This window comes from Pantherophis guttatus, chromosome 2, assembly GCF_059756535.1.
Source record: "Pantherophis guttatus breed Tessera chromosome 2, ASM5975653v1, whole genome shotgun sequence".
In the NCBI taxonomy this organism is placed as follows: domain Eukaryota; kingdom Metazoa; phylum Chordata; class Lepidosauria; order Squamata; family Colubridae; genus Pantherophis; species Pantherophis guttatus.
The window spans coordinates 111,468,669-111,495,789 of record NC_142064.1 but is presented as its reverse complement, the minus strand read 5'-3'; the positions used below and the strand labels follow the sequence as shown (position 1 = coordinate 111,495,789).

General features: G+C 41.7%; 1 protein-coding gene across 21 annotated transcripts in view; it reads left to right on the top strand.

The window, feature by feature from the left end:
- Positions 1–27,121, top strand: part of PNPLA6 (patatin like domain 6, lysophospholipase) — a 142,445-nt gene that overhangs the window by 106,704 nt on the left and 8,620 nt on the right. For 7 of the 21 annotated variants that reach the window (XR_004594812.3, XM_060683426.2, XM_034437818.3 and 4 more), the window contains 12 exons: positions 7,657–7,825; positions 8,213–8,395; positions 8,858–8,976; positions 10,022–10,178; positions 11,583–11,699; positions 12,112–12,181; positions 16,487–16,603; positions 17,095–17,211; positions 21,847–21,995; positions 22,977–23,129; positions 26,378–26,494; positions 26,951–27,047. Coding sequence is in view for 18 of the 21 variants with exons in the window: in XM_060683426.2 (XP_060539409.1) it covers positions 7,657–7,825; positions 8,213–8,395; positions 8,858–8,976; positions 10,022–10,178; positions 11,583–11,699; positions 12,112–12,181; positions 16,487–16,603; positions 17,095–17,211; positions 21,847–21,995; positions 22,977–23,129; positions 26,378–26,494; positions 26,951–27,047 (1,565 nt within the window). In the remaining 3 variants the exon portion in view is untranslated. The remainder of the gene's footprint in view (positions 1–7,656; positions 7,826–8,212; positions 8,396–8,857; positions 8,977–10,021; positions 10,179–11,582; positions 11,700–12,111; positions 12,182–16,486; positions 16,604–17,094; positions 17,212–21,846; positions 21,996–22,976; positions 23,130–26,377; positions 26,495–26,950; positions 27,048–27,121) is intronic. The other 14 variants (XM_087888516.1, XM_087888518.1, XM_034437816.3 and 11 more) reach the window with 5 other exon arrangements.

Sequence of the window (27,121 nt, the reverse complement as noted above, 5' to 3'; positions counted from 1 at the left end):
GCAGATGTAAGTGGATGTTAATTAGTCTGCTGAGCCACCAGAGCTCCTTTTAAAATTTAAAATTTAAAATTCCTTGAAGATCTCAAGACTATTCGAAATGACTAGTACTTCAAATTTAAGCAAATTAGGGAGAAAAAATACATATGCATCTTCAGCAGCAGCAGCAGGAGCATCTAGTCCAGCAAGTCAAAGATCTTTGGATAGCGTGTTGCAGCAGGAAAAAATGAACACGATGAATATGATGCAAGCAGAATTGAAATTAATGCTCCAAACGTTTCAAGAAGCCACAACAAAACATTTTGAAGACATGAAGGAAAGAATGGAAAAGATGGATGATAAAATGGAGAATATTCAACAAACAATAACTAAAAATGAACAAAGGATGCAGAAAATCAAAGAGAAATCAGACCAGAGAAGAACGTGGAAGAGATAGATGAAAGACTTACACAGGCGTACAAAAATCTTGAGAGAACAATAATCATGTTGGAGATGGATAAAGCTGAATATTTCTTGAGATTCCAGAATATTGAGGAGGAAAAAGGGGAATACCTTGCAGAGATAATGGCAGAATTGTTGGTGGATGCCTTGGAGGGGGACAAGCAGGAGATGCTTTCTGGGATGGATGAAATATTTAGAGTATACACAAGATATGTGTCAAGAAATAAACTTCCTAGAGAGGTAAATGTGAGATTCACTAAGAAGGCACTAAGAACAGAGATATTTCAAAGAGCAAGAGACGACCCATTAAAATATAAAGAAAGAGAAATAATAGTTCTGAAACAAATCCCTAGAAGAGTAAGAGACACAAGAAAATAATACCAATTTCTGACAAGACAATTAATTAAGCATGAAGTAAATTTCAGATGGCTGATACCTGAGGGAATTTTGGTGACCTGGATGGATCAAAGGCATAGATTGGATACTATAGAGAAAGCAGAGCAATTTTATGATGAGGAATTTGGATCATATGAGGAAAAAAGAAAGAGAGAGGAAGTAGATGACAAGAAACAAGAAGAAGCATCAGGAGGAGGAAACGTACAACAAAAAGATGAAATAGAATTAAAGGAGAGAGCAGAAGGAGAAGGTGCAAAGACAAAAGAACAGAGAGAAATAAGAGCAACTAGAACAACAAGACCTATCTACAAGTAAAACTATGGAAAAGTTTTAGTAAAACTAAAACTGCTGTTGATCAATATAAATGGACCGAATTCTCCTATGAAAAGAAAAATGACTTTTAACCAATTAGGAATGCTAAAATTAGATCTTCTAATTTTAGCATTCCAAGAGGTTCACATCAAAAAACAACATAATAAATTATTGGAATATCCTAAAATTGGGAAATTATACTCCTCATTAGCACAGCAAAAGAAAAGAGGCGTGGCTCTATATATTAAAGAAACAATAAAAGCAAGGCAAATTTTTGCAGATGAAGGGAGAATTTTGATGGTGGAGGTAACAATGAACTATAAACTATATAAACAAATACTCTTGGTAGCAATATATGCACCAAATAATAAACAAGAATTTTTTAATGAAAAATTACATTAAAAAATTACAGAATTGGAATATGAAAATATTTGTGTGGTCGGAGATTTTAACACAACCATAGACGCAGAAGTGGACTATAAGAGTAGTAAAGCAAGTAAAATAGCTAGAAAAATGCTCCCAAAAACTTTCTTTAAAATGGTGGAAGAAATAGTTATTTCTATGTATGAAGAGTAATAAATCCTCAAAGAAATCAATACTCATTTTATTCAAATAGACACGTTGTGGTCAAGAATAGATATGAAATGGATGTCACTGGAGTTAAAGTCAAATGTGCAAGAAATAGAAATAGAAGCAAGCACTTGGCAGATCATAACCCAAATAGAGTTAAGTGGAAAGGACAAAAGAGAAAATGGAGATGGAATCAATCAATATTAAAAGACAAAGAATTTATACAAAGGATGGAAAAAGAAATGGACTTTTTCTTCAAAGAAAATAGGAAAGAAGAAACCTCATTACAAAATGTATGGGACACTGCTAAGGCATATATTCGGAATTAGCTATAACATATATGGGGGGGGGGACAAGAAAAAGAAACAAAACCAAAAGATACTGGTAGAAGAACACAAGAGATTGGAATTAGAATTACAGAAAAAACCAAAAAAGAATATTTTTAAAAATCAAATGGAATTAATAAAACATAAAATGAATTACTAGATAAAGAAGAATTGGCACCAAAAAAAATAAAAAATGCTCAGCATAATTTCTTTGAAAATGAAAACAAACCAGGAAGATGGTTGGCATATAAATTGAAAACATAGAAAGAGAAGAAATTGATACATAGACTGGTGGATGAGAAAGGAACCTTATATTACCAAAATGAGGACAAAAAAATAATAATTCAAGACTATTATGAAAAGCTGTATGAACAAGAGAAAGTTTCAGAAGAGAAAATTAAACAATATTTGGAAAAAGTGGAATTACTTAAACTACCAGAAACAGTGAAAGCTATGTTAAATGAACAAATATCAATGATGGAACTTTCAGAAGCGATTAAGAGTAATAAAACACCAGGACCAGATGGGCTAATGGCAGAATTTTATAAATATTTACAAGACACCCTAGGCCCATCAATGTTGGAAGTCTATAATGTATTGATTGATGCGAAGGTACCAAATTCGTGGATGGAAGCAAATATTATTCTGATTCCCAAAGAAGACTCAGATTGAATGCAGATAAAAAACTAGAGACCCATATCTTTACTGAATGCTGGTTATAAAATATATGCCTCAATAATGGCAGAGAGACTATAAAAAGATTTTTAAATGAATTTATACATCCAGACCAAAGTGGCTTCTTGCCTAAGAGACAGATTAAAAATAATATGAGAATGATCCTAAATACATTGGAATATTATGAAGCACATCCTGGAAAACAAATGGTGTTGATCTTCTTGGATGTGCAGAAAGCATTTGACAATATAAATTGGCAATTTATGTTGTTACAACTAAAATCTATGAACTTTGGTGAGAGATTTATTAACATGATAAAGACAATATATCATAAACAAATGGCAAAAGTGATGGTAAATGGAGGCACAACAGAGAATTTTAATATAAAAAAGGCACAAGGCAAGGATATCCACTATCTCCTTTACTATTTATATTGACATTGGAAGTGTTAAATAGAAATATTAGACAAGATATAAAAATTAAAGATATGGAAATAAAAAGGAACAATATATAGGCATTTGCAGATGACTTGGTCTTTATCTTGGAAGACCCACAAGAAAATGGATTTAAATTAATTAGGAAAATAGAAGAATATGGTGAAGTTGCAGGATTGAAAATAAATAAAGAAAAAACCAAAATAATATTTTAAAAAGTTACAGACACACAGAAAAAAGAACTAACATGGAAAATAGTTATACAGATAGTTAAGAAAGTTAAATATTTAGGAATTCAGCTAATAGCAAGGTGTGTAACAATTAAAGACAATTATTATAAATTGTCGCAACAAATTAAAATGAATTTGGAGAAGTGGGAAAATCTACAACTATCATTGATGGGAAGAATAGCCACTATAAAAATGAATATCTTGCCAAGATTACTATATTTATTTCAAACAATACCAATAAAATTGGAAAAAAATATTTTGAAGAATTAAATAAAACAATATTAAAATATATTTGGCAAGGTAAAAAAGCAAAGATAAGTTTGAAAATGTTGCCAGATTCTAAAAACAGAGGTGGTTTGGGACTACCAGATTGGGAATTGTATTACCAGGCCTCAATACTTGGGTGAAAGAATGGATTGGTTTGAGAAACAAAAGACTATTGACCTTGGAAAGACATGATCTTGAACTAGGTCGGCATACTATGGTATGGAAAAAACAAAATACATAGCTATTTCCAAAGACGCTATATAAGGAATGCATTATTATTAGTATGGGAGAAAATTAAAGAACAACTGTAAGGATTGCCTCTCCCTCCAGTTTAAGAAAGTGAAGACTCTTGAAACGGAGTATTTCAAAAGGAACCTTTTATTAAGCAGAAGTGACAGCAATGGATTCAAAGCAACGTCTGAATACCCTTAGGCAAGACAAGTAGTATTAAAGCAGTAAAGACCCCTCCCATTAGCCAGAATGCAGATTTTAGCCAATACACAATTGTGAAGATGTTTTCTTTACCAACTGCCCTGAGAACCTGATAAGCATTATTTATTTATTTATTTATTTTATTTTTCAAAATTTATATGCCGTCCTTCTCCCGTAGGACTCAGGGTGGCTCACAAGATAAAAACAATACAACAATGCAATACTAAAATTAATCAATTTAAAAATCCCCAAACGATTAAAAAGTCTCGCAACAGATCAGGGAATTTGCTGAAAAAGCCATGTCTTCAGCTCGGTGCTGAAAAAGCCATGTCTTCAGCCCTGGTTGGGGGTCACCACAACATGAGGAACTGTATTAATGGGTCGCAGCATTAGGAAGGTTGAGAACCACTGATATAGATGTTAAAGAGCAGGGGGGAGAGAACCGACCCCTGCGGCACCCCACAAGTGAGGGGCCTCAGGGAGGACCTCTGACCCCCCGCCCAAACAAACTGTGTACGGCCCGAGAGGTAGGAGGAGAACCACTGTAAAACAGTGCCCCCCACCCCCAATCCCCAGAGCCGTCGCAGTAGGATACCATGGTCGATGGTATCGAAAGCCACTGAGAGGTCAAGTAGGACCAGGATGGAGGAATAACCCCCATCCCGGGCCCGCCAGAGATCATTCACCAGGGCGACAGAAAATGCCGTTTCCATGCTGTGTCTGCGCCTGAAACCTGATTGGTACGGGTCTAGATAATCCGTTTCCTCCAGGAATTGTGGGAGTTGGTATGCCACCACAGACTCAACAACCTTCGCTATAAAGTGAAGGTTGGAGATGGGACGAAAGTTGTTCAGGGAGGCCAGCTGCAGGGCAGGCTTCTTGAGAAGGGGATGAACCACCGCCTCAAGTACGGCAGGGAAGACTCCATCCCTCAATGAAGCGTTGATAATCGCCTGGATCCAGTGTCCAGTCACCTCTCTGGTTGCCGCAACAAGCCAGGAGGGATATGGGTCCAGCAAACATGTGGAGGCCCCCAATCTACCCACAATCCTGTCCACTTCATCTATAGAAACAGGGTCAAAGTCAACCCAGATGTTACCTTCAAGACTTGCTCCCACTTCCTCGTGGGATCCTGCCCAGTCAGAGTCTAAGCCCATCCGGATCTGAGCGACTTTGTCTTGCAGAAATTGTGCAAAGTCCTCAGCGCTTCCTTGCAAGGGGTCATCCTTCGCTCTCTGATTAAGAAGAGAGCGGGTCACTCGGAACAAGTCCGCTGGGCGATTTTCTGCAGATGCGATGAGGGCAGCGAAATAGTCATGTTTCGCCACTTCCATCGCCACAAGATAAGACCTAGTATGGGTTCTTAACTGTGTTCAATCGGATTCGGAACGGGAAGACCTCCAACAGCCCTCTAAGCGTCTCTTCCAATGCTTCATCTCCCGCAGCTCCACGGAGAACCACGGAGCTGCCCAGGATCCCCGTCGGAGGAGAGGCCGTAAAGGGGCGATTCGATCCAGTGCCCCGGTGGCCGCCCGTTCCCAGGCATCCACCAGTGCCTCTGTAGAATCGCGGGATAGGTCAGTGGGAAATGTCCCAAGCTCCGTCAGGAACCTATCTGGGTCCATCAGGTGCCTGGGGCGGAACCAACGGGTCAGTTCCGCCTCCCAGCGGTGAGGGTTGATGGAAGGAAAGTCCAGCTTAAGGAGGGAATGGTCGGTCCATGACAGGGGCTGAGTAGAAAGATCACCCCTACCCCGAGCATTTATCCACTGCCCAGAGATAAAAATCAGATCAAGTGTGTGCCCATCACTGTGAGTTGGGCCCTATATAAGCATGCATTCTCATTTCTATCTTCCGTTATCCATTAAAGTGAAACATCCCACATGGCCATCATAAACATTCCCCAAAGGTAAGGAGATTTCAGGGCGCTTTGGCGCCAGGATCTAGATTGTAAAATATCAGTTGACGCAGGCAATGCTAATAAATCGAATCCAAGGCCCCCCTTCTCCCAATTGAATGGCAGTATCACTTTTAGGGATCTGACAACAGCATTATTTGAAAATACCGGTCTGGCTCTCCACAATGGAGGCACTGATTTATCCAAATGTTATTGATATATAGAATGTTATCAGATATAAAGATATTTTTAATGAAAAGGCGGAACTTAAAACTAAGCAGAAACTTAGTGATCAAGGGATTCAGATAACTTGGTGGTCATATGTGCAAATACAATCTAGATTCGAGAAGGATCTTAAAATGTATGGTTTATATAAAGAATTAACAGAATTAGATCAGATATTAACAGGGACAGATGAAAAATTAATTAAGAAAACATATAGCTTTTTGTTAAGTATTAAGATGGAAGATGAATCTGCAAAATGCTGGTAATGCCACCAGACAACTGGTTCGTATTATCATATATGGGGGACATGTCAAAAAGCGAAAAAATATTGGACAAAAATACAAAAAAAAATGGAAAAATGATAAAACAGCATATAGATTTGAAACCAGAGACATTTTTGTTGGGCATTTTACCACACAAATACAACAAAGGGAATGTATATTTGATTTTATATGTATTGACTGCAGCTAGAATTGTATTTGTACAACAATGAAAAAGTGAGATCCCAAGAGATGAAAATGTGATTTAAAAAATATTAGAATGTGCAGAAATGGATAAGTTAACACTTAAAATTAAGGAATATTTTTCAACTTGGGACTTATTTTATCAATGGTTAGTTGACAAAAACAGGAACTAGAAATGGAAATATATGGAAGGATCAGTGATATAAGGAAGATATGTTAAGGAAGATATAAGGAAGATAGGTTAAACAAATATTCATGAGCCAAGGTGGCACAGTGGTTAGAGTGCAGTACTCAGCAGTTCAAATCTCACCAGCTCAAGGTTGACTCAGCCTTCCATCCTTCCAAGGTAGGTAAAATGAGGACACAGATTGTTGGGGGTAATATGCTGATTCTGTAAACTGCTTAGAGAGGGCTATAAAAGCACTATGAAGCGGAATATAAGTCTTAAGTGCTATTGCTAAGTGCTATTATGGTTATTATTATTAATATTATTATAATTGATACTAATGCAATGAATATTGTTATAAACACTGATTATAATTTCCTAAAATAATTTGTACCTTGACAACACACTGTTCAATTAAAATTGGAATTTTTGTATATTATTAAAAAAAAGAAAAACTTATTACAAAAAAAGAAAAAGGAACAACAGGAAATAGCTTTTATCCATTTAGAGCAGGGGTGTCAAACTCACGTCGTCACGTAACATATCATGACTTTTTTCCCCTTCGTTAAACCGGGGGTTGGCGTGGCCAGCGCATGACGCATCCAGCTCACGGGCCACAATTTTGACACCCATGCTTTAGATCCACTCTTGGACAGTATTGGATTTCTGGAAGAACAAAGATGATTGACTAGAATCCTGTAAAATCCAAGGTGGAAACTGATTTTGGCTTGTTTCTCTGGGCACTTTTTATCCCCTCCCCTCCTTACAGTGCTGCCAGAGAGACTGGAATGAGACATCTTTATTCTGCCTTTCTTCCCTTACAGTATCCATGAATATCGACTCTCTGGCTGGCTGGCTCAGCAAGAGGACATTCATCGCATTGTTTTGTACCAGACTGACTACACATTGACTCCTTGGACAGTGCGGTGCATCCGACAAGCTGACTGCATTCTCATTGTGGGCCTGGGGGACCAAGAGCCTACACTGGGTGAGGTAAAAGGTCCATCATGACTAAAGTGAAGCTTGGCCTAAGAAGTACAATTGCTCTACTTGAGCAGGTAGATCAGCTTGCTTGAGTGGGCAGAGGGGAGTTGGATGAATGGTTTCTATTGTACAAATCCACATCCTACTGCATAGAACTTAAAATGGATTTCAGTAGGATCAAAGAGCATCTTCTATTAGTCTGTCAATATTACTTCTCTTGCTAATCGGTTGTCTTCCCTGTTCTAATAATAGACTTGGTTTTTGGCTCTCTCTTGGATCTGGCTCTATAAGAAACATAATGGTGTAAGAACATAATCAGTCAAAGCCAGCTGTTTGTGTTGTGATGGTAATGAACGTGATTGATTTGACTTCTCCTTTCTCCTTCCACTCTGTCAGCTAGAACAGATGCTGGAGAATACGGCAGTGCGGGCCCTAAAGCAGCTTATCCTCCTGCACCGTGAAGATGGCCCCAGCCCTGCCCGCACAGTGGAGTGGCTCAACATGCGCAGCTGGTGCTCAGGGCATCTACACATCAAGTGCCCACGCAGGGTTTTTTCTCGACGCAGTCCCAACAAACTGGTACCTCTATTCTGTTTGTTCACGATTCCATCTTGTTCTGTGCTCAATCTTGGCTTAGTCAGGCCTTTCTGTTTTGCTTTGCTGGGGAAACTGGTAAGACTGAACGGCACTTTTCTTGAGGATGTTGATTCCTCTATAGCTTTTCTGAATAGTAGGCTTCCTTCACCTCAGGTACCCCTGGAACTATTCATCCTGAGTCAATATTTCATACTTCAGGTTTTCCCCACTCCTTGCTTTAGTGTGCATCACTTTAAAGACAAAGAACAGCAAGTTGCTGCACAGGCTCTTTGGATCCCACCTCCAAAAGGGGTTCAAAGCCTAGTTGACTTTCCCTTTATAGAGGGGAAAAGTTGATAAATGGGGAACAGGTGAATTTACACAACTTCCCCCTGTGGGTCCCATTTTTTTTAAGCTGGTGAAAATAGTCTTACTCCTTCTCTTCTTCCCCATCCCTTACTACAGAGAGAGATGTATGGGAAAGTCTTTGAAAAGAATGCAGATCGTCACAGTGACTTCTCCCGTCTGGCACGAATCCTTACAGGCAATACCATCGCTCTGGTTCTGGGTGGTGGTGGAGCCAGGTAATATGCCCAAAAGAATTAGGAAATGTTTCCTTGGCATCAAAAGGGCTGTTCTGTCCCCAACCACACGCACACGCACACACACCAACAGACGTTCAACAGTTAAAGACCAAACCAGCCGGCAAAATACTTTTCCTTATGATAACGGAACTTGGCAACAACCTAGTGGCTGCCTGCCAAGAGTTTATTATTTACGAAGAGGAGAGATAACTTCTCCCCACTCCTGGTACATCAAAAGAAACAGCTCATTAATTATGGAGTCAATCAAGTCCAGAGATAATCCAGCAAGGTCTATAGCAAAAAGTCTGGCAATGCAGAATGGCGTGGAAGCTTTCAGCTTTGTTCGTTACAAGGTTTGACTGGCCACCACGCTCCCTTTTATATCCTGTGGGGTGTGGTCCAGTGACTCAGCCTAATCTCGGGCACGCCTTTTCTTCTGTTGCGCGCGCTTATCTCTGCGACGCTGGCGTGGATCCAGCCAAGACTCATTCTCATCACTGTCCATCTGTGGCTGCGTGGACGTGCTTGGCCCCGGCCCTATCTCTTGCCCTTCGGTGGACACCGAAGGCATTGCCAGAGAGGAGGGTCCTGGAGAGGGAGGCCTTGCCAACTCCTCTCCTTCACTCTCAGAGTCCTCTCCTGCCGATGACACAGGCTCAGGTAACGGAGCCACAACAAGGGCCAGGAGTACTTTCAGGATAACAATGCATCAAAACTAGGGAATTAGCATAAAGGCAAGAAGGATGTGGCTTTTTCCCCACCATGGGCTAATTCTTCTGGATCCCACTGTTCTCCCCATCTGGATTTTAGAGACATTAGGAGGTCTATACTCCTTAACACGGAAGCTTACACTTTTGACTACCACTACTAGCCTACCAATGTTGACTACTACTACCACCATACTTTTTAACCACTCTCACCTTTGGCTCCTCCCTGACAGTAGAGGTATGAAAGATTCAGCCTCATTCTCATGACTTGGTAAGGATCACCAAAGGTACATTGGGAGGCAGATTTGTTTCAAGCATGTTCCTTTTCTTCCTCACAGGGGTTGTTCTCACATTGGAGTGATCAAAGCCATGGAGGAAGCTAGTCTCCCTATCGATCTGATTGGTGGCACCTCAATTGGCTCCTTCATAGGGGCCCTTTATGCAGAGGAGAGGAGTGCAGTGCGCACAAAGCAGCGGGCCAGAGAGTGGGCAAAGGTGAGCAAATATTCAAGCCTGGAAGGAAAGTAGGCAGGGAAACAGCAGTGCTGAGAGAAACAGCAAAGAGAAAAGGTGTGCTATTGAAGCTAGAGTCTTCTAAATACTTGAATGGGCTTGTATCCCAGTGATCTCACCTAAACTTCCTTCTGAATAGATGAGGGTAGATTTGCACTGTTTGTTTACTAAAATACATGAGCCCAACCTTTGGCAACTGTGAGAAAAGGTTCTGGGGTTTTTTACAGCAATTTCAGTCTGGAGTATGGTGCATAGAAACTGAAATGTCACAGACTATATAAAGGAAGTTAAATGAGATGGCAGAGTAGCTGTCTTTGATTTTTTTTTGCCGGCTTAGCCTATCTAAGTGCCAGAAAACCATAAGATTATTTTAAAAGAGGGATTTTTAAAAAAATTTGATTTATATGCCGCCCTTCTCCGGAGACTCAGGGCGGCTTACAATGCGTTAAGCAATAGCCTTCATACTTTTGTATATACAAAGTCAGCTTATTGCCCCACAAACTGGGTCCTCAATTTACCTACCTTAGAAAGGATGGAAGGCTGAGTCAACCTGGAGCCTGGTGAGATTCGAACTTACAGTAATTGCAGACAGCTGGTGTTAATCACAATGCTATCAGTCTGCTGAGCCACCAGGATTGTTTTATGCAGAAGTGTTTCAGTGGCTGAGGAATGCAGAAAGTGTTATAAAATGCAATCTTACTATTTAGGGGCACAGAATTTTCAGCAGCTGTTTCCAATGGGGGACAAAGTGAAATAGAGATAATGTTGATTGGAGGCCTAATGCATCCATGCACAGAAAATCGCATTCCCATGTTTCAGCTATTCACCCTTAAATTACAATGCAGGATCTCAGGATGCTCCATGTCCAACAAAAAGGGATTGTTCAGAATGAAGCCATGAATTACCTGTTTTGGCTGAAAGATTCAGTATATATCGATGTTTTGGAGCTCCTGCAGAAGAAATGCACCATGATCCCCAGAGTTTTTGGAGTCAAGCCAAATTTTTACAGCTGAAATAATATAGATAAATAGTCCTTTTGCTTGAACATGTTAATCCAACATAGGTTGAAATCAGGTTTTTTTTTTAATATAACAGTACTTTAACTATAGGTATTATAATGTATGCAGATACGTCACGCCCAGTACTCTCTAATCACTTCCCATTTCTGTTTTATACTTATTACAATGAATGCCCTTTCTCCTTTGGTGTGGCCTACGTCACATTTGTTCAGGCCATTTGGGAAGGAATTGCTTTCTCTCTAACCAAGATCGCTGCCTTTATTCTTCCCCTGATTCCCAGAAAGGTCTGTATCCAGAAAGGATACAGCGGTCTTGGATCTTTCATGGCTTGTTTCCCACCTTATGCCCTCATTTATCCTTTCTACAGAGTATGAATTCAGTGTTTGCGACTGTGCTGGATCTTACCTACCCCATCACCTCCATGTTCTCTGGCTCTGCCTTCAACACCAGTATTCACAAGGTGTTCCAGGATAAACAGATTGAGGTATCCTTTTGAGTAACACAAAAATGAGCTACAAAGTGCTGAAGGTCTTTTTCATCTAAGACCACTCGCTGCACAAAATCTATCATTCTGAAAGGTTTTCACCTAATAACCATAGTAGGTGTTTCCAAAGGTGTTTACTTCCCTTCCCTTTACTTACTGGGGAAAGTAAAATGCCAGGGCTAATTTTGGAATAGATTTTGGTCCTGTGGTGGCCAGAACACACATAAATTAGACCACTTGCACAATTTCTCCTTTATTGATCAAATAAGTTGCAATAAACTGCAGAATTTGGGTTAATGGATTTGCACATATTCAGGATACAGTAAATGTAGAAATAATTGTAGCCTTTCTCCCTCTCACTTACTGTGACCTTCTGTGTGATTTTCATTCTTTTCTGCTTTGTCAACTGAAGGATCTGTGGCTCCCATATTTTAATGTGACAACAGACATCACAGCTTCTGCCATGCGTGTGCATAAAGATGGTAAGTGTGTGTTTCCTCCAGCACAGCAGTAATGACTGACTAGTAATTCAACATGCATTCCATCTCCAGCTTTCTCCTGAACTTCAGGAGGAACCAAGGAAGCCAGAAGGAAGTGAATTACAAAATATCAGTGCACCAAGTGCTCCAAGCCATAGGAGATCCAACCACATCTATTTTGTGGCCCCTGATTTTTTTTAAGTTTCAGAAAGTGCAAGACAAAATGGCCAGGTGTTAAACTGATTTATGCCTCTACCTGAACCCTGAAGTGTCCTCCCAAAACAATACTGGCACTTTTGCAGCCTCGTGCTGAGGACAGTTGTGCCAGGTTGTTTGCTGGGAATTGCCTTATGTTCATGTCCAGCAGTAATTTTCGCTGTCTGAAATGAATATTTCCATTTGGATAGATAATAGAACTGTCAAAGATCTTGGCAGGGCTTGCTTGGGACTGCACATGTTTGAGGAACCCTTCATTAGAGGAAGGTCGCCTTTTTTCTGGCAAGTTCAGGGAACATGATGCCATCTGGGGAGGGGATAGGAATTTGCCTGAAGCCTATACTGTGTTTCCCCGAAAAAAAGACAGGGTCTTATTTTCTTTTGATCCCCCAAATAAGGGCTTGGCCTTATTTTCAGGGATATTATTTTTGAGGTGCAGGAGGCAGCAAGCCCACCAGACCCACCCTCTCCGTCCCACCACCTGCTTGCCTGTGGCCGCAATGACCCAAGTTCTCTGCACGCCCTGGCCTGCGCTTGCCCTGCTTGCTGGCCTTGGTGCTGAATGGCAACCGAACAGCTGACTGTGCTGTCCTGGCCTCGCGGGGGCTCTTTGCCCTCCTGACAGCATTGCTTTTGGCCGTCCTGCTGGGCTGCTCTTGCCTGTGCAGGGCAAGTTGTTCCAGATCTATGACCCCCGGAACGCCCCTGCTGCCGGTGGAGCTGTGCCGCCTCACACCACCTCACACAGCCAGCATGAGAGCTAGTGCCCATCAGGGCCTGAAGAGCACTGGGCTCAGCCTGTAGCCTGGAGTCTGCAGCACCGAGTAGACCTGCAGGAAGGTGCTCAGTAGCCCAAAGGTGGCAGCAGGTGAAGCGGCTCTCCCTCCCTCTCTCTCTCTCTCCCCCCCCTCTCTCTCTCTCCCTCCCTCCCTCCCTCCCTCCCTCTCTCTCTCTCTCTCTCTCTCTCTCTCTCTCTCTCTCTCTCTCTCTCTCTCTCACACACACACACACACACACACACACACACACACACACACACACACAGAGGTCCCTCTCACAACCCCACCCCCTCCAAGGCAGCCACATCCCTTCACTAACCTGCTTTCCAGCTCCATTCTCCGCGGCACGTGCAGAACAAGAAAAGTAGTCTGTGCGACTATGGTAAAAAAAATACCAGAAATTCAGACCTTCCAACTTCTCGCAAAAAAAAAATCTTGCGAAGTTGGAAATAGTGCCACTGGGGGGGGGGGGGAATATATATATCTCTCTCACACACACACACACCATCCTTTCCTTCAGAACAGAGTGAGAGGCAGGAAAATCCCCCCTACCCATTTTCAAGCTGTTTGCAAAAACGCCCCATTCTGAGCCTTCAGCATATTCCAGGATTGCAACATTGAAGGCTCGGAATGGGGCGTTTTTGCAAATGGTTTGAAAATAGGGAGTGGGGTTTTTCCTGCCTTTCATCCTGTTCACAGCACAGACTGAGAATTGGATACGAGGCAAAATCCCCCCTCCCCATTTTCAAGCCATTTTTGCGAACAGCTTGAAAATGGGGAGGGGGGATTTTCCTGCCTCTTACCCTGTTCTGAAGCTCAGCACAGACCAGCCCACAAGATACCCACCCCTGGGGATAAATCAGATGAAACTGCCCCATGCCAGCCCAGGCTTCCTCAATCACTCACTCCCCAGATTGTCCCCCTCACAAAGAAATCCCAACCCGACGCAAATGCTTCCTCCAGCCACCTCTTTGTCCTGGTGAAACTCCTCTTTGAAAGGACGATCTGCAGGTGGCGGGGGGGGGGGTTCCTGCACATCGGCAGTGGCGTCTCCTTGCAGGGCTTCTTCCGATGTCCCAGGTGTATGGATTTCCATGCCTTCCTTTCCTGTTCTGTGGACGGAATTGCCTGCTGTGGCTATCACAGTTAAGGAGGGCGCAAGGCGTGTGGGGTGCGTTGCTTGGCCTCTGGCTTCTTTTGCAGCCACAATTGGCTGCAAAAGCGGTCGCGCTTGCTGGAGGCGGCACCCACGAGTCAGCTGTTTTGTGAATGGTGGCTGGAGCACCTCAGCTGATCCGATTAAGGGGCCTAGAAGCCCTGAGGTGACCAGGGAAGGGAAGGGCTGCCTCCTGTGCTGGCTACGCCCACCCCCTCACTAGGGGCTTATTTTGGGGGGAGGGCGTATATTTACAACCACCCCAAAAATCAGGCTTGGCCTTATTTTCGGGACATGTCGTATTTTCGGGGAAACACGGTATATAGAGGTAGGAAATTATAGAAGTGCTATTTGTCTATTAGAATGATCATTGGTGTATAGACCATTTCTATTTTATCTTCCTTTAGGATTAAATAGGGAGGGAGAACATTATGTGAGATCTGTAGCATCATGATCTTAGCCTTAAGCCTAGTGCTGAAAAGGCAAAATGGAGAATGGAAAGAACTCCTACAATCTATGGCTTCTTTGAGCCACTTGCCATGTCTCTGTAATAATCTTGGCTAGCTTTGAACCTGCCTTTCCTTGGTAACATTGCTGCTGTTCACTAAACCTACTAACTATTCCACATTTGTTCTGTTCCTTTTATTTATGGAGAAGCCTGGCTGCTGCGTCAAATTTCTCAACTCCGCTGTTTTACAGAAACTGTGGGTTGCTAGTTATTCAAACACTCCTTATTTTGGGAGGAGGGAGGGGGAAGAATCGTCGCTAGTGAAATCTAATGAAAGAGTAGAATTTGAAATTAGCTTCAGAGATGGATGGATTGTATGTGGAGGGAGGTGGGAGTTTTTTGTGGCACCCTCCTGGCCTCCCCTGGCTGCAGCAAGCATCAGATCTCACCTGGGACATTGTTAGCAGCCATGCCCACCTGCAGGGCAGGGAGAGGCTATAACTGCCTGGCTCTCATCCTTCTCTGTCCACTTTCCTTCCCTTCCTAACAGAGCTAACACTTTCTCTTCTGTCTCCAATAGGTAGGCAGAGTTGAGGTTGGTAAATTGTGAGGTGAGGGAAGGCCTATGCATGTAAGAAATCAGACCTTTCAGGTTAAAGTGGAGGAGCTTCAGTGCCAATGCTCTTCATCTGCAAGTGTGAGGTTGTTGAGGCAAAACACAGAATGGCCTACCTAGTTTCCATGTAGCAGTATTTAAGTGAGAAACAGTTTCTGGTATCTTTCCCTGTGGGGACAAGTGTGCTTCTCTTCTCATACCTGGTAGTGGGATAGCAAGCTAGGTCAGGCAGGTGCAGCTTTCAGTCTCTGGCAATATTTGGTAGTTGCAACCTTCAAAAAATACTTAACTATTCTTACCTTCTTTTTTGCAAGTGAATTGTCATGCTACTTGTGTCGTGTATAGTTCCCATTCCTTTCAATCAGCAGGACTTCTTAGGTTCCTCCCCTTGTCATTCCTTTTTATCCAGGTAAGCCTCTATGACAATTTCATAGGCAGGGGCAATCTGGCTTCCCTGTGATCAGAGAGTCCTTCCTCCTGTTTTGAAGCATGGCTTCATGTTCTTGTTGGAGTGTAGAACCATTTCTCTTGAGTGGTTTGTCTGTATTGTTCATGCTTGTGTTTCTACGTTACATGCTTGCCCATAAGAAGGGATTTTCTTTGTCCCCATAAAACTGGACTCCCTTGATTTGAAACTGTCTTGCAGTGAGTCCTGGTCATTGAGTGCCTCGGGCCAATGACTGGGAGCAGCAAGAGAGAAAAATGAATTGCCATGGGCAAATTAATCCATGTGGTGTCAGAGTGCTGGGTCACGGGGGCCAGGAACTGTTGTCTAATCATGACTATGGAGTTATCCATGACAACTGTGGCTCTCATCAGTAAACATTAAAAATGGTATATTCACCTACAAGAGATGAAAGGAACTTTAGTTGAAGGGGGAAAGCCAGAGCATTCTGACAAATGGGAATTTCAGTTGGGCAAGAAGATGGTGCTAAGTTGTTGTTGAAGAAAGCCTTCCAGAAATCCCCTTTTGTCCCAGGTACATTTTGTCTTTCTGAAGCTTCTCTCATGATGTCACTTCCTGTCCTGTGCTTCCTTCCTTTTCCTCCTCTCCCACCTTCCCTTTGATTGAATTTCCATCTTCATCCGGCAGGCAGCGTGTGGCGCTACGTCCGGGCCAGTGCATCTTACACCCCCTATTTGCCTCCTCTCTGCGACCCCAAGGACAGTCACTTGCTTGTGGATGGCTGCTATGTTAACAATGTCCCAGGTCAGCATCACATTTGCCTCACTACCTTGGCTGATGGACATTGGGGACGCAGGTGGATCAGAGGGATGGAGGCAGTCAATTGACGTGACTTCCTCCTTCCGAACCACTATCATCCTTCTTTTGCTAGGGCTGGGCATGACAAGCTTGGGGTAGCAAGCCTGGATTCTGCCCACAGCCACATTTTGCTCAGGCCAACAATTCTGCATGGCACAAGAAACTGGGTTGGCAGTAGTACATGCAAAGCATTGCCTTGCATGGCTCCCAGGTAGATTTGGAAGTTTAGCGGGCTACCTGGCCACATGTGGGCTCAGGATGTTGAATCTCACATCTGCATATTTTTTGGCTGCTTGATAAAGTGCTGTGCAGAATTCTCCTGCCTGAGCAGCTGGGCTGAAGCTGGGCTGCACCTCTCTCCATCCCTCTCTGAAGGGTTCGTTGCTGCTCTGGGTGTCTCTCTGTTCTTCTGATTGCATTTGTTCCCACATGGTTAGGCTCGCTGTGGCGGTATGTGCGAGCTAGCATGACCCTTTCCGGGTACCTACCGCCACTCTGCGACCCCAAGGACGGCAATTTACTGATGGATGGCGGCTACATCAACAACCTTCCAGGCAAGTATTGGGCAGTCTTGGAGAGAGCAGGACAGCTATCTGCTGGAGGAGAAAGATGGCTTGTGAAGCCTGACTGGTCTGGGGCTGGCTTCCATTTTTTCCACTCTGAAGCTCTCTTATCCTCTGCTGTAAATACCAAGCAAATATCCTGGTGAGGAGAGGGAGGGGCAGACTTAAGGAGCCAGTGAAATCCCAGTCGTCTATGAAATAAGGCAGCAGCAATTGCTGTGAGATCTAGTGCAGAAGGTTCTGGTTACTGCCAGCTTACCTTTTCAGATCTCATGCAAACGGCCTTTATTGCGCTGGCAGGAACTCTTTGTTGATGCTGGCATCAGATGATAAAAATCCATAACATTAAAGACATCTGTGCCAAAGAAGGACAAGAGTTTAGTAAGAAAGAATATATTGCACCTAGGATACTCCAAGTGAAACATGCTATCCTCTCAAGGAATGTAGGCTACATCTGTCTGGACTTCATTGCCTGCTGGTCTCTAATCTGGACCTGAAGGAGTCATATGGAGAAGAGGCTTTTAAGGCTGTGTAGCAAGAGCCCATCTAGAGGGGATTCAAATGTCTATGGAAATTCTCAGTCTTCCAGATCATGGTTGTCCCAAAGTTCAGTTGCTTTTTCAAGAGGCAACTGAACTTTCTGGTTTTTCTTTGAAGACGTTTCACTTCTCATCCAAGAAGCTTCTTCAACTCTGACTGGATGGTGGGGAATGGAGGGATTTATACTCCTTGCAGATAACTGGTCATCTGCATTCTTTTAGCATATTGTTAAGGCCACCTGGAGGTTTATCTGTGTCGTCAGGGTCACTTGAGTAATGCAAACGGGTGTGTGGTCTTCTTGGAACTGTTGAAAGGATTGTGTTGTAGACTGGAGATAGATGATGTCATATCCCTCCCCCTCTGTTGAGAGAGGGCTGTTCAGTTTTGACATAGATTGCCTCTTTGACCCCTTTTTCAAACCAGTAGTCCTTTCTGTCTAAAATGTGGACTTTGCTGTCTTCAAAAGAGTGGCCTTTGTCTTTTAATTGCAGATGGACTGCTGAATCTAGTCCTGATGGGTTTGTTCTCCTATGTTGTGCCATGCATTTATGAAGTGGTTGTTTTGTGTCCCCAATGTACAGATCTGCACATGCTCACTATGGACCACTGATTTGAAAGAGGGGTCAAAGAGGCCATCTATGTCAAAATTGAACAGCCCTCTCTCAACAGAAGGGGAGGGATACGACATCATCTATCTCCAGTCTACAACACAGTCCTTTCAACAGTTCCAAGAAGACCTCATGTTTCACTTCTCGTCCAAGAAGCTTCTTCAGTTTTGACTGGATGGTGGGGAATGGAAGGATTTATACTCCACATCCATTTGCACTACTCAGGCAAACCTGACAACAAAGATAAACCTCCAGGTGGCCTCAACAACTTTCTAAAAGAATGCAAATGACCAACTGTCTGCAAGGAGTATAAATCCTTCCATTCCCCACCATCCAGTCAGAACTGAAAAAGCTTCTTGGATGAGAAGTGAAACGTCTTCAAAGAAAAACAAGGAAGTCCAGTTGCCTCTTTAAAAAAAGCACTGGGGGGAGGGGTTTCAAAGCTTCTCAGAATAGATTTTCACTGTGTTTGAAACATTGATAGCTTAAATAACAAATTTGTATAAGAAAAGCAAAGCAGATACAAGAAAACCTAGAGAAAATGCAACCCAATAGTTTAAAAAGCATGAGCAATGTTCTACCACCATCACCACCACCATACTAAAGCCTAACTTTTTCACCTGAACTAGGAAAAAGAGCAAATGAAGAAATCATGAAAGCCAGAACCAAATCATGCATCTTGGAGAATGCATCTTCATTTTGGACATCCTATTAGAAAAACCTGAATTGGAACGAAGGGGTTGATTCAGTTATATTGCCATGCAGTTTCCTTGATGCATGCTGTGGAAATAGTAGTTTCCAGAGAGCAGGCTGGGATTGCCTTAATTTTAAGGATCAGATGTTCTGATTCTCATTTAAGGTACCACTGAGCTGTGCTTGCTAGTACAGTGTCAGAAATATTTGGCCACTTATAGTTTGGGCTGCTGCTCACTAGTGGGAGAAGTTCAAAAGAAAAAAAGAGCTACAGAAAATCTTTTGGCTCTCTTGATAGACTGTCCATTGCTAGGTCCAATGAGATTGGCATTGCTCATCAGGCTGGGAGAGAGTTGTTCTTGTCCCTCTTGTTATCATGCAACCAGATAAAATGTGGTTGATCAAAGATCTCCAGTAGAAGCCATTAAACAGTGGGGTAAGAGATAAGAATTGAGCTAAGGCAATAGTACTTGAAGTAACGAAAACATTTTTAAGGTGTCTTTTGCCACTATTTTTAAATGCTTAGAAAACAAACTTTGTCTTAAATTGCAAGAATCTGGGATGTTGGGCTTTCATTGAGCGCCATCCCACTCTGTGTGAGCAAGAGGGGATTAATATCATTCACATTACTGCCCTGATGGAAATTTTCCTCCTCCCCCATGATTTCTTCTTGGCTGTAGATGGAAAACATCACACACTATATAAGCCACTGTATATTTCACCCCATTTATCTGGAATGACATAGGGCAGTGATGGTTAACCTCCAGTGCTGAAACTGGAGCGTGTGCCAGAGCACCGGAACCTGGTAGAGAGCAGCTGGCAACGGCGTGCATGCCCACAGAGAGGGCTTTGCATGCCACCTCTGGCACACGTGCCATGGGTTTGCCATCACAAGCATAGGATCTTCTGCTTGAGCAGGGGGTTGACTAGAAGACCTCAAAGCTCCTTTTCAACTTTGTTATTCTGTATTCCCCTGGGAGTACAGAATTTGAATTTGGATATAGACTAGACCTTCCCTAATGCCCCAGACTCCCTTCCGAAGTGTGATTACTTTTTATGAAATAAAGACCTTGGGAAATTCGTGGATCTCCTTCACGGTCCTTAGTTTGATTCTGAATATTCACCAAACTATAATCTCCACATTTCCTCCCATGGTTTGCATTTCAGATGACTTTTTATGGAGCTTTGTCCCATTTTGCACAGCACTTGCCCTGCAAGTGGCAAGTATGTAAAATTCAGAATTCACAGAGTTTTAGATAACCAATCAGTGGACCATAAACCCATGTTTTGGTTCTAAGGAATGGTTTCTTAAGCATCCTAGTTGTTATGTTGTCATGTCTTTATATGTTAGCTTTGTTGCAAATTTTCTTTTCCTGATGTTTCTCTTAAGTTTAGAATGTGCTTTCTTGTTTCTGTACTTATGGGAACAAATAAACAAGTGCGTTCACTGATTCTTTCTCTTGAAATGTCCATGAAATATCAGCATATGCTGGTGTTTTTCTTTTTAATTTGGGCTCCCTTGAGCTAAGCTTACTTATTTCCTTGACAAGATTTTTCTAAAGTGACTTGCTTTCTACATCTTCACTTATTTATGTACACTTTTCTAAGTCTGTTTCACTCACCAATATCTCAGCACCATTCCTAGTTGGACATTCCTAGTCTCTTTTCCTGGAAAAGACCTTCTGAGGCCTGAACTGAGAGGCTATGATTTAACAAACCTGACCTGGTTTTGCCAAATGCTTCTCATACTGCTTGATTTTCTGAGAAATAATAGTTATGTATTTGCCATATTGTCCATTCCAGCAAGCATGTTTTTGTGTGGTGTTGAGCATGAAGCATTTTATAAATTGACCATATTGTATATTCTTTGCTATATTTTTGTAACTACTGTATGCAAGTAGTATGAAGAATATTAAACCTCTTCCTCTGCTTATCTGCTTGTTGATTCTGAAAATGCAAGGAGGCACTTATACATTCTGCAAACCAGAGAGTAGATCCATTTTAAACCAACATGCAAGTTTCAGATGGGAAGCTACAGATAATAGAGGCTGACTAAAAGAGCTGGTATACTATTTAATATAATTGAATGAACAGTTAACTACCATAGCCTTTTCCAACATGCTGTCCTTCAGGTATTTAGGATTTTAGACCCCATTAAAGGCTATGCTGGTTAGGAATTCTCAAAGTGTAAGTGTTGGCATGTTTGAAGGCTCCAGGATAGAGAAAGCTAAAGCAGCAGGATTTCTCCCCTTTTTCTATTATTCTTTGGCTCTTAACAGCTTATAAGAATAAAGTCTAAATGAGACTAGGAAAAGCTATCTCTTCTATTTTCTATGTAGTACACGGTTATTTCTGTAAATGTTTGTCCACTACCAAAAACATACATCAGCTGTTTTATGTTGCTTTATTGAATAACACTAAGTTATTCAAGTTATCCTTCCTTCTATCTAGACCTTTCTCCAGAAATGAATACAAAGGGAGATGCTGTCCTTTCCAGGACAATTGTAGCTAACTATGGGGTTGCTATTCCAAAGTTTTCAGCAGGGCAGAGAAATTATGTTCATGATTACAAACCCCTTTTCCCACAGTGGAGGCCAATTGATTAATGTTAATGCCAAGAAAGGAAAATTGGTCAGAGGAAATTAGCTTCTGGAACATTAAAGAATGCTCTCTCCAACTCTCTCATTTGGTGGTGGTCCTGGTGGTGGTGGTATGTTCTCACCTTTGTCTCTTCACATTGCTTTTCCCCTGAAACATTTCCCTCTTTCTCCCCCCTCAAATGTAGCTGACATTGCTCGTAACATGGGTGCCAAGACGGTCATTGCCATTGATGTGGGAAGCCAGGATGAGACTGACCTCTGCAACTATGGGGATAGTCTGTCAGGTTGGTGGTTGCTGTGGAAACGTCTCAACCCTTGGGCTGAGAAAGTCAAGGTGAGTCTCTCTCTCTCTAGCCTGTAGCTTGTGGATGGAGATTCATGCTTGGATGTGTCTGATACCAGCTGGGTGAATTCTCTTCAAGAAATTGTTTCTGTTGCATTTTCTAAGCATTCAAACAACAATGTTTCTCAATCTCTCTATTTTATTTGGTGAGACCACTGCATAAAACGTCACTGCATGAATACCAGAGATTTTGTGAGAGTAGTGCATGTGAAAATAAACCTCCTCTGGCTTGTTCTGTCTGGCACATCTGCTTGGATGTCTTGGATTAGAGCCAGTTCTATCTCTAATTTTGGGTCTTCCATTGGCATCTTTCTCGTGGCTTATCTAGTAAAGCTTCCACAAAATCTTAAAGCCTTACAGGAGTAAATCTTATGTATAGGATGTCACTTTAAGTGGATCAGATAACACTTTTCATTACATAACAATCATATTTATTAAATACCTAGTTTTTATGAACTAGAATAATTGTGTTCTTAAAATCTGCATAATTGTTAACATATTAAATACTGCCCTTGATTCACAGAAGCCTTTCACAATGCAGTGGTTCCCTGTAAAGGAGCATATCCTAATAGCACAAGATTGCAAAAGGCTGGTTACAGATATGGCTTACCTGCTTTCTAAGCTTGTTCTGCAGGTTCAAGCTCAGTTGGATTGGAAAATACTTCCAAATTCCTGGTAGCTTCAGTATGACTGCTAAGATTCTCCTATTGTTTCCCAGAGGCATCTTCTTACCATCCTGTCTTTCTTTTACATGTTAGAACCATAGCCAAGATACACAAATCCATCTTGTATGCCAATTGTACTTAGTTCTAGGCCCTGGGCATGGTCATTTGTTCCTTACTCACCTCCCATTTGGACCACTGCAGTGTAATCTATATGGGGCTATTTAGAAGGAGGGGTAGCTGACTAAGGAAGGTTTGAGGGGAATCTCCTCACATATTTCTCCGGCCAATGAGCACCTTGGCCTTTCAGGTACCTGACATGGCGGAAATCCAGTCCCGCCTAGCGTACGTCTCATGTGTGCGACAACTGGAGGTGGTGAAGAGCAGTTCGTATTGTGAGTACATTCGCCCTCCCATCGATCGCTTCAAAACCATGGACTTCGGAAAGTTCGATGAAATCTATGTGAGTTTGAGGGCCAGCTGTTGTTTCACAGTAATAAATCACAGGGGGGGGGTCCCCACATTAGAGGGGCTGCTGTGAATCAGCCTCATCTTGCTGAGTCACAGAATCCAGAAAGAACAACTTTGCAATCTATTATCAATTATCACAGAGAAAACAGCATTTAGCCTACTGTTTAAAACCTAAATCTCTCCCCAGCATATAGTATATTCCCAGAATGAGCTAAATCCTACTGATTGGCAGTTACATTTTGCCAATCACTATAGGTTTCTGTCAGAGATTACCAAATTGGAAACGCATTCCAGTATATGACAGTGGAAAACTGAAAGCCTTTCATTTTTTTTAATTGCCAGTCCTCTTCTTCATCTAAAAAAAAAAAAAAAAAGAATGGCATGGCCATAGGTGTATACTATAGGCCACCCAATTAAGCAGAAAAAATAGATGTCCTTTTTGCTGACCAACTAACAAATATATGTAGGAAACACACTACAATAGTAATGGGGGACTTCAATTACCCAGCATCAATTGGAAGACTAATTCTGCACCAAGTGAGAAATCGAATAGGTTCCTAACCAACCTAGCTGACAACTTTGTTGTCCAAAAGTTTTGAGGAGGGAACTAGAGGGACAGCCATACTGGGCTTAATTCTTACAAACAGAGAAGAAGTGATAGAGAGAGTTGAAACTGCAGGAACCTTACGTGAGAGTGACAATGTCATACTAGAATTCAGCATAATGCAAACACAAGCAATAGAACATAATGATACCAGAGTCTTAAATTTTAAAAGAACTGATTTCAATAAAGTCAGAGAGTACTTGGGAAATATTCCTTGGATGAAAATCCTGAAGAGAAAAACAACTCAAGAATCTTGGGAAACACTGAAAAATATAATCATAAAAGTCCAGACCAGCACAATACCAATGAGAAAGAAAAACAAGAAATCCAAGAAGAAACCAGCATGGCTGCACAAAGATCTCTCTGACAAATTGAAAGACAAATGGGACAAGTACAAAAAATGGAAAGAGGGACACACAACTAAGGCAGAATATCAGCAGATAGCCAGAATCTGCAAAGATGAAGTCAGAAAAGCAAAGGCTCAGAATGAACAAAGACTTGAAACAAAAGTCAAACGTAATTTTAAAAAGTTTCTTCCAACATATAAATAATTTGCACAGTAACATAACTAACATAATACAAGATCTAACAGGCATTCGACAAAGTAGACCACAACCTACTTCTTGGTTAGCTAGAAAAATGTGGGATAGATATCATTACCACTAGATGGATTTCTAACTGGCTGACAAACTGTACTGAACGAGTAGTCCTTAATGGGTCTATATCTATGTGGAGGGAAGTAAGCAGTGGAGCACCACAAGGTTCCATTTTAGGCCCAGTATTTTTTCAATATCTGCATAAACGACTTAGATGAGGGAATAGAAGGGAAACTTACCAAATTTGCAGATGATACTAAACTGGCAGGAATAGCTAACCCCCTAGAAGATCCAGATGGATCTTGATAGACTTGAACATTGGGCCCTATCTAACAAAATGAAATTCAATGTAGAGAAAAGTAAAGTCTTACACTTAGACAAGAAAAACCTAAAGTACACATATAGACTGGGTGAAACCAGGCTTAATAGCAATAACTGTGAGAGGGATTTTGAAGTCTTAGTAGACAACCAGCTAAATATGAGCCCGCAGTGTGCAGCAGGAGCCAAAAAAGCCAATGCAATCCTAAATTGCATTAACAGAGGGATACAATCAAGATCAAGTGAGGTACTAATACCATTCTTTAAAGCCTTAATAAGACCACACCTAGAATACTGCATGCAGTTTTGGCTACCACACTATAAAAAGGATGTTGAGACTCTAGAAAAAGTGCAAGAGAAGAGCAACCAGGATGATTAGGGGACTGGAGACTAAAAGATATGAAGAACTGTTACAGGAACTGGGCATGGCTAGTCTAGTGAAGAGAAGGACCAGGGGAGACATGATAGCTGTGTTCCAATATTTGAGGGGCTGCCACAGAAGTCAAGCTATTTTCCATGGCACCTGAAGGCCAGACAAGGAATAATGGATGGAAACTGATCAAGGAGAAATTCAACCTAGAAATGAGAATTTTTCTGACAGTGAGAACCAATGGAACAGCTTGCCTTCGGAAGTTGTGGGAGCTTCATCACTGGAGGTTTTCAAGAAGAGGTTGGACTGCCATTTGTCAGAAAGGATGTAGGGTCTCCTGCTTGGGCAGAGGGTTTGACTAGATGACCTACTAGGTCCTTTCCAACTCTGTTACTCTAGAGGCAAAACATTCAGATAATCTGGAAAATTTCCTCTAATCACTAAGACTTCTGCCTCCTCGTTGGCTATGAGAGAAGCAGTCATACCCAGAAGTATTTTTAAATATTCCTAGATTGGAGGACTAAGTTGTATCCTTGAAAGCAGATGCAGGGATGGTTTCAGTGGTTTAATAACATGTCATTCCTTTAACCTAGACACATAACCGTGTGAAATTGTTGATTTTCCCCTTCCATACTAAGATCCCAAACTACTGCTTGCAGAAAAGGAGTCATGAAAGTCCTTTGGGTAGTATGAGATGCAGTTCTATTGGGTACACCTTTGTAGTCTTATTGAAACATGTTTGACATCCTTTGGAATTCCTTGGCTCATTTTCTTGAGAGTTGGATCCTAGATTTGCTTTGCATGTTAGCTGGAATTAGTGTTAGTCCCAATTGGTCTGAAGTTTAGAGGAGGTTGCTTCTTGAAATATTCCTACAGGATCAGAATACAGGAAGTCCTCAACTTACAACAATTCATTTAGTAACTATTCAAAATTATAATGGCACTAAGAAAATGACTTATGACCATTTTTCACATTATGACCATTGCAGCATCCCCGTGGTCATGTGATCAAAATTCAGATGCTTGGTAATTTAACTCAAATATGAGTTAGTTGCCACGCTTCTGAATTTTGATCACATGACCATGGGGATGCTGCAATGGTCATAATGTGAAAAATTGTCATAAGTTACTTGCAGTGTCCAGGAGTCATTTGATCAACTGTGGTGACCTTCTGACAAAGTGAATGAGGAATCCAGATTCACTTAACAACTGCGGCAAGAAAGGTCTTAAAATGGGGCAAAATTCACTTAACAACTGTCTCACTTAGCAACAGCAATTTTGGGCTCAGTTGTGGTCATAAGTTGAGGGCTACCTCTATTCTAGAATGACTTCTGTTTATCCTTCTCCTATAGGATGTAGGTTATCAGCATGGAAAAGTAGTGTTTGGTGGTTGGTGTCGCGGTGATATAATTGAAAAAATGGTTCAAGATCGGCACTCAGCAGACTTCTATGAGAGCAAACGCATGGATGTAAGTATAAGGGGAGGAACTGCCAGACTTTTTTCTACTTATAGCTTCTCCAGCTAATTAGAAAAAATATCTGAAGTAATAATAAAGAATCAGAGTTCTAGCTATTTCCAAAAAACAAAGGTTTGGGAACTGTGGATGTGCTTAACTAGGTATCATTTGAAGATGGTTCATGGAATAATGAATAAAAGTTGCCCAGCAATATCGTTTAATGGATCATACCCAGTTTCCTATCCAGAGTGCTTAGAGTTATAGCAGTAACTTACCTGATCTAGGTTTACAGTGTTTCAAATTAAATTTAATGTAGTCAGACCTGATTTTCCAAATCAGTTCAAATGGTAAAATCAAATCAGTTTTCCATATTAATATGAATATTCAAATTGAATCAGACTTAAATTGCACAGCTAGGTTGTGGCAAGATAGCTTCAGATAATGTTGGTATCTCTTTTCATTCCCAAGGTGTTGATGTGTCCTAGCGGAGGATTCACAGATCTGGCAGAGATTATCTCTCGCATTGAGCCAGCCAAGAGCTATCTGTCCGAGGGCTATGCCGATGGTGAGTACAGTATCAGTGGTTACTGGGTTCAGTTTAGATATGGCAGCACTGAATTCATTCCAACTCAGCAAGTG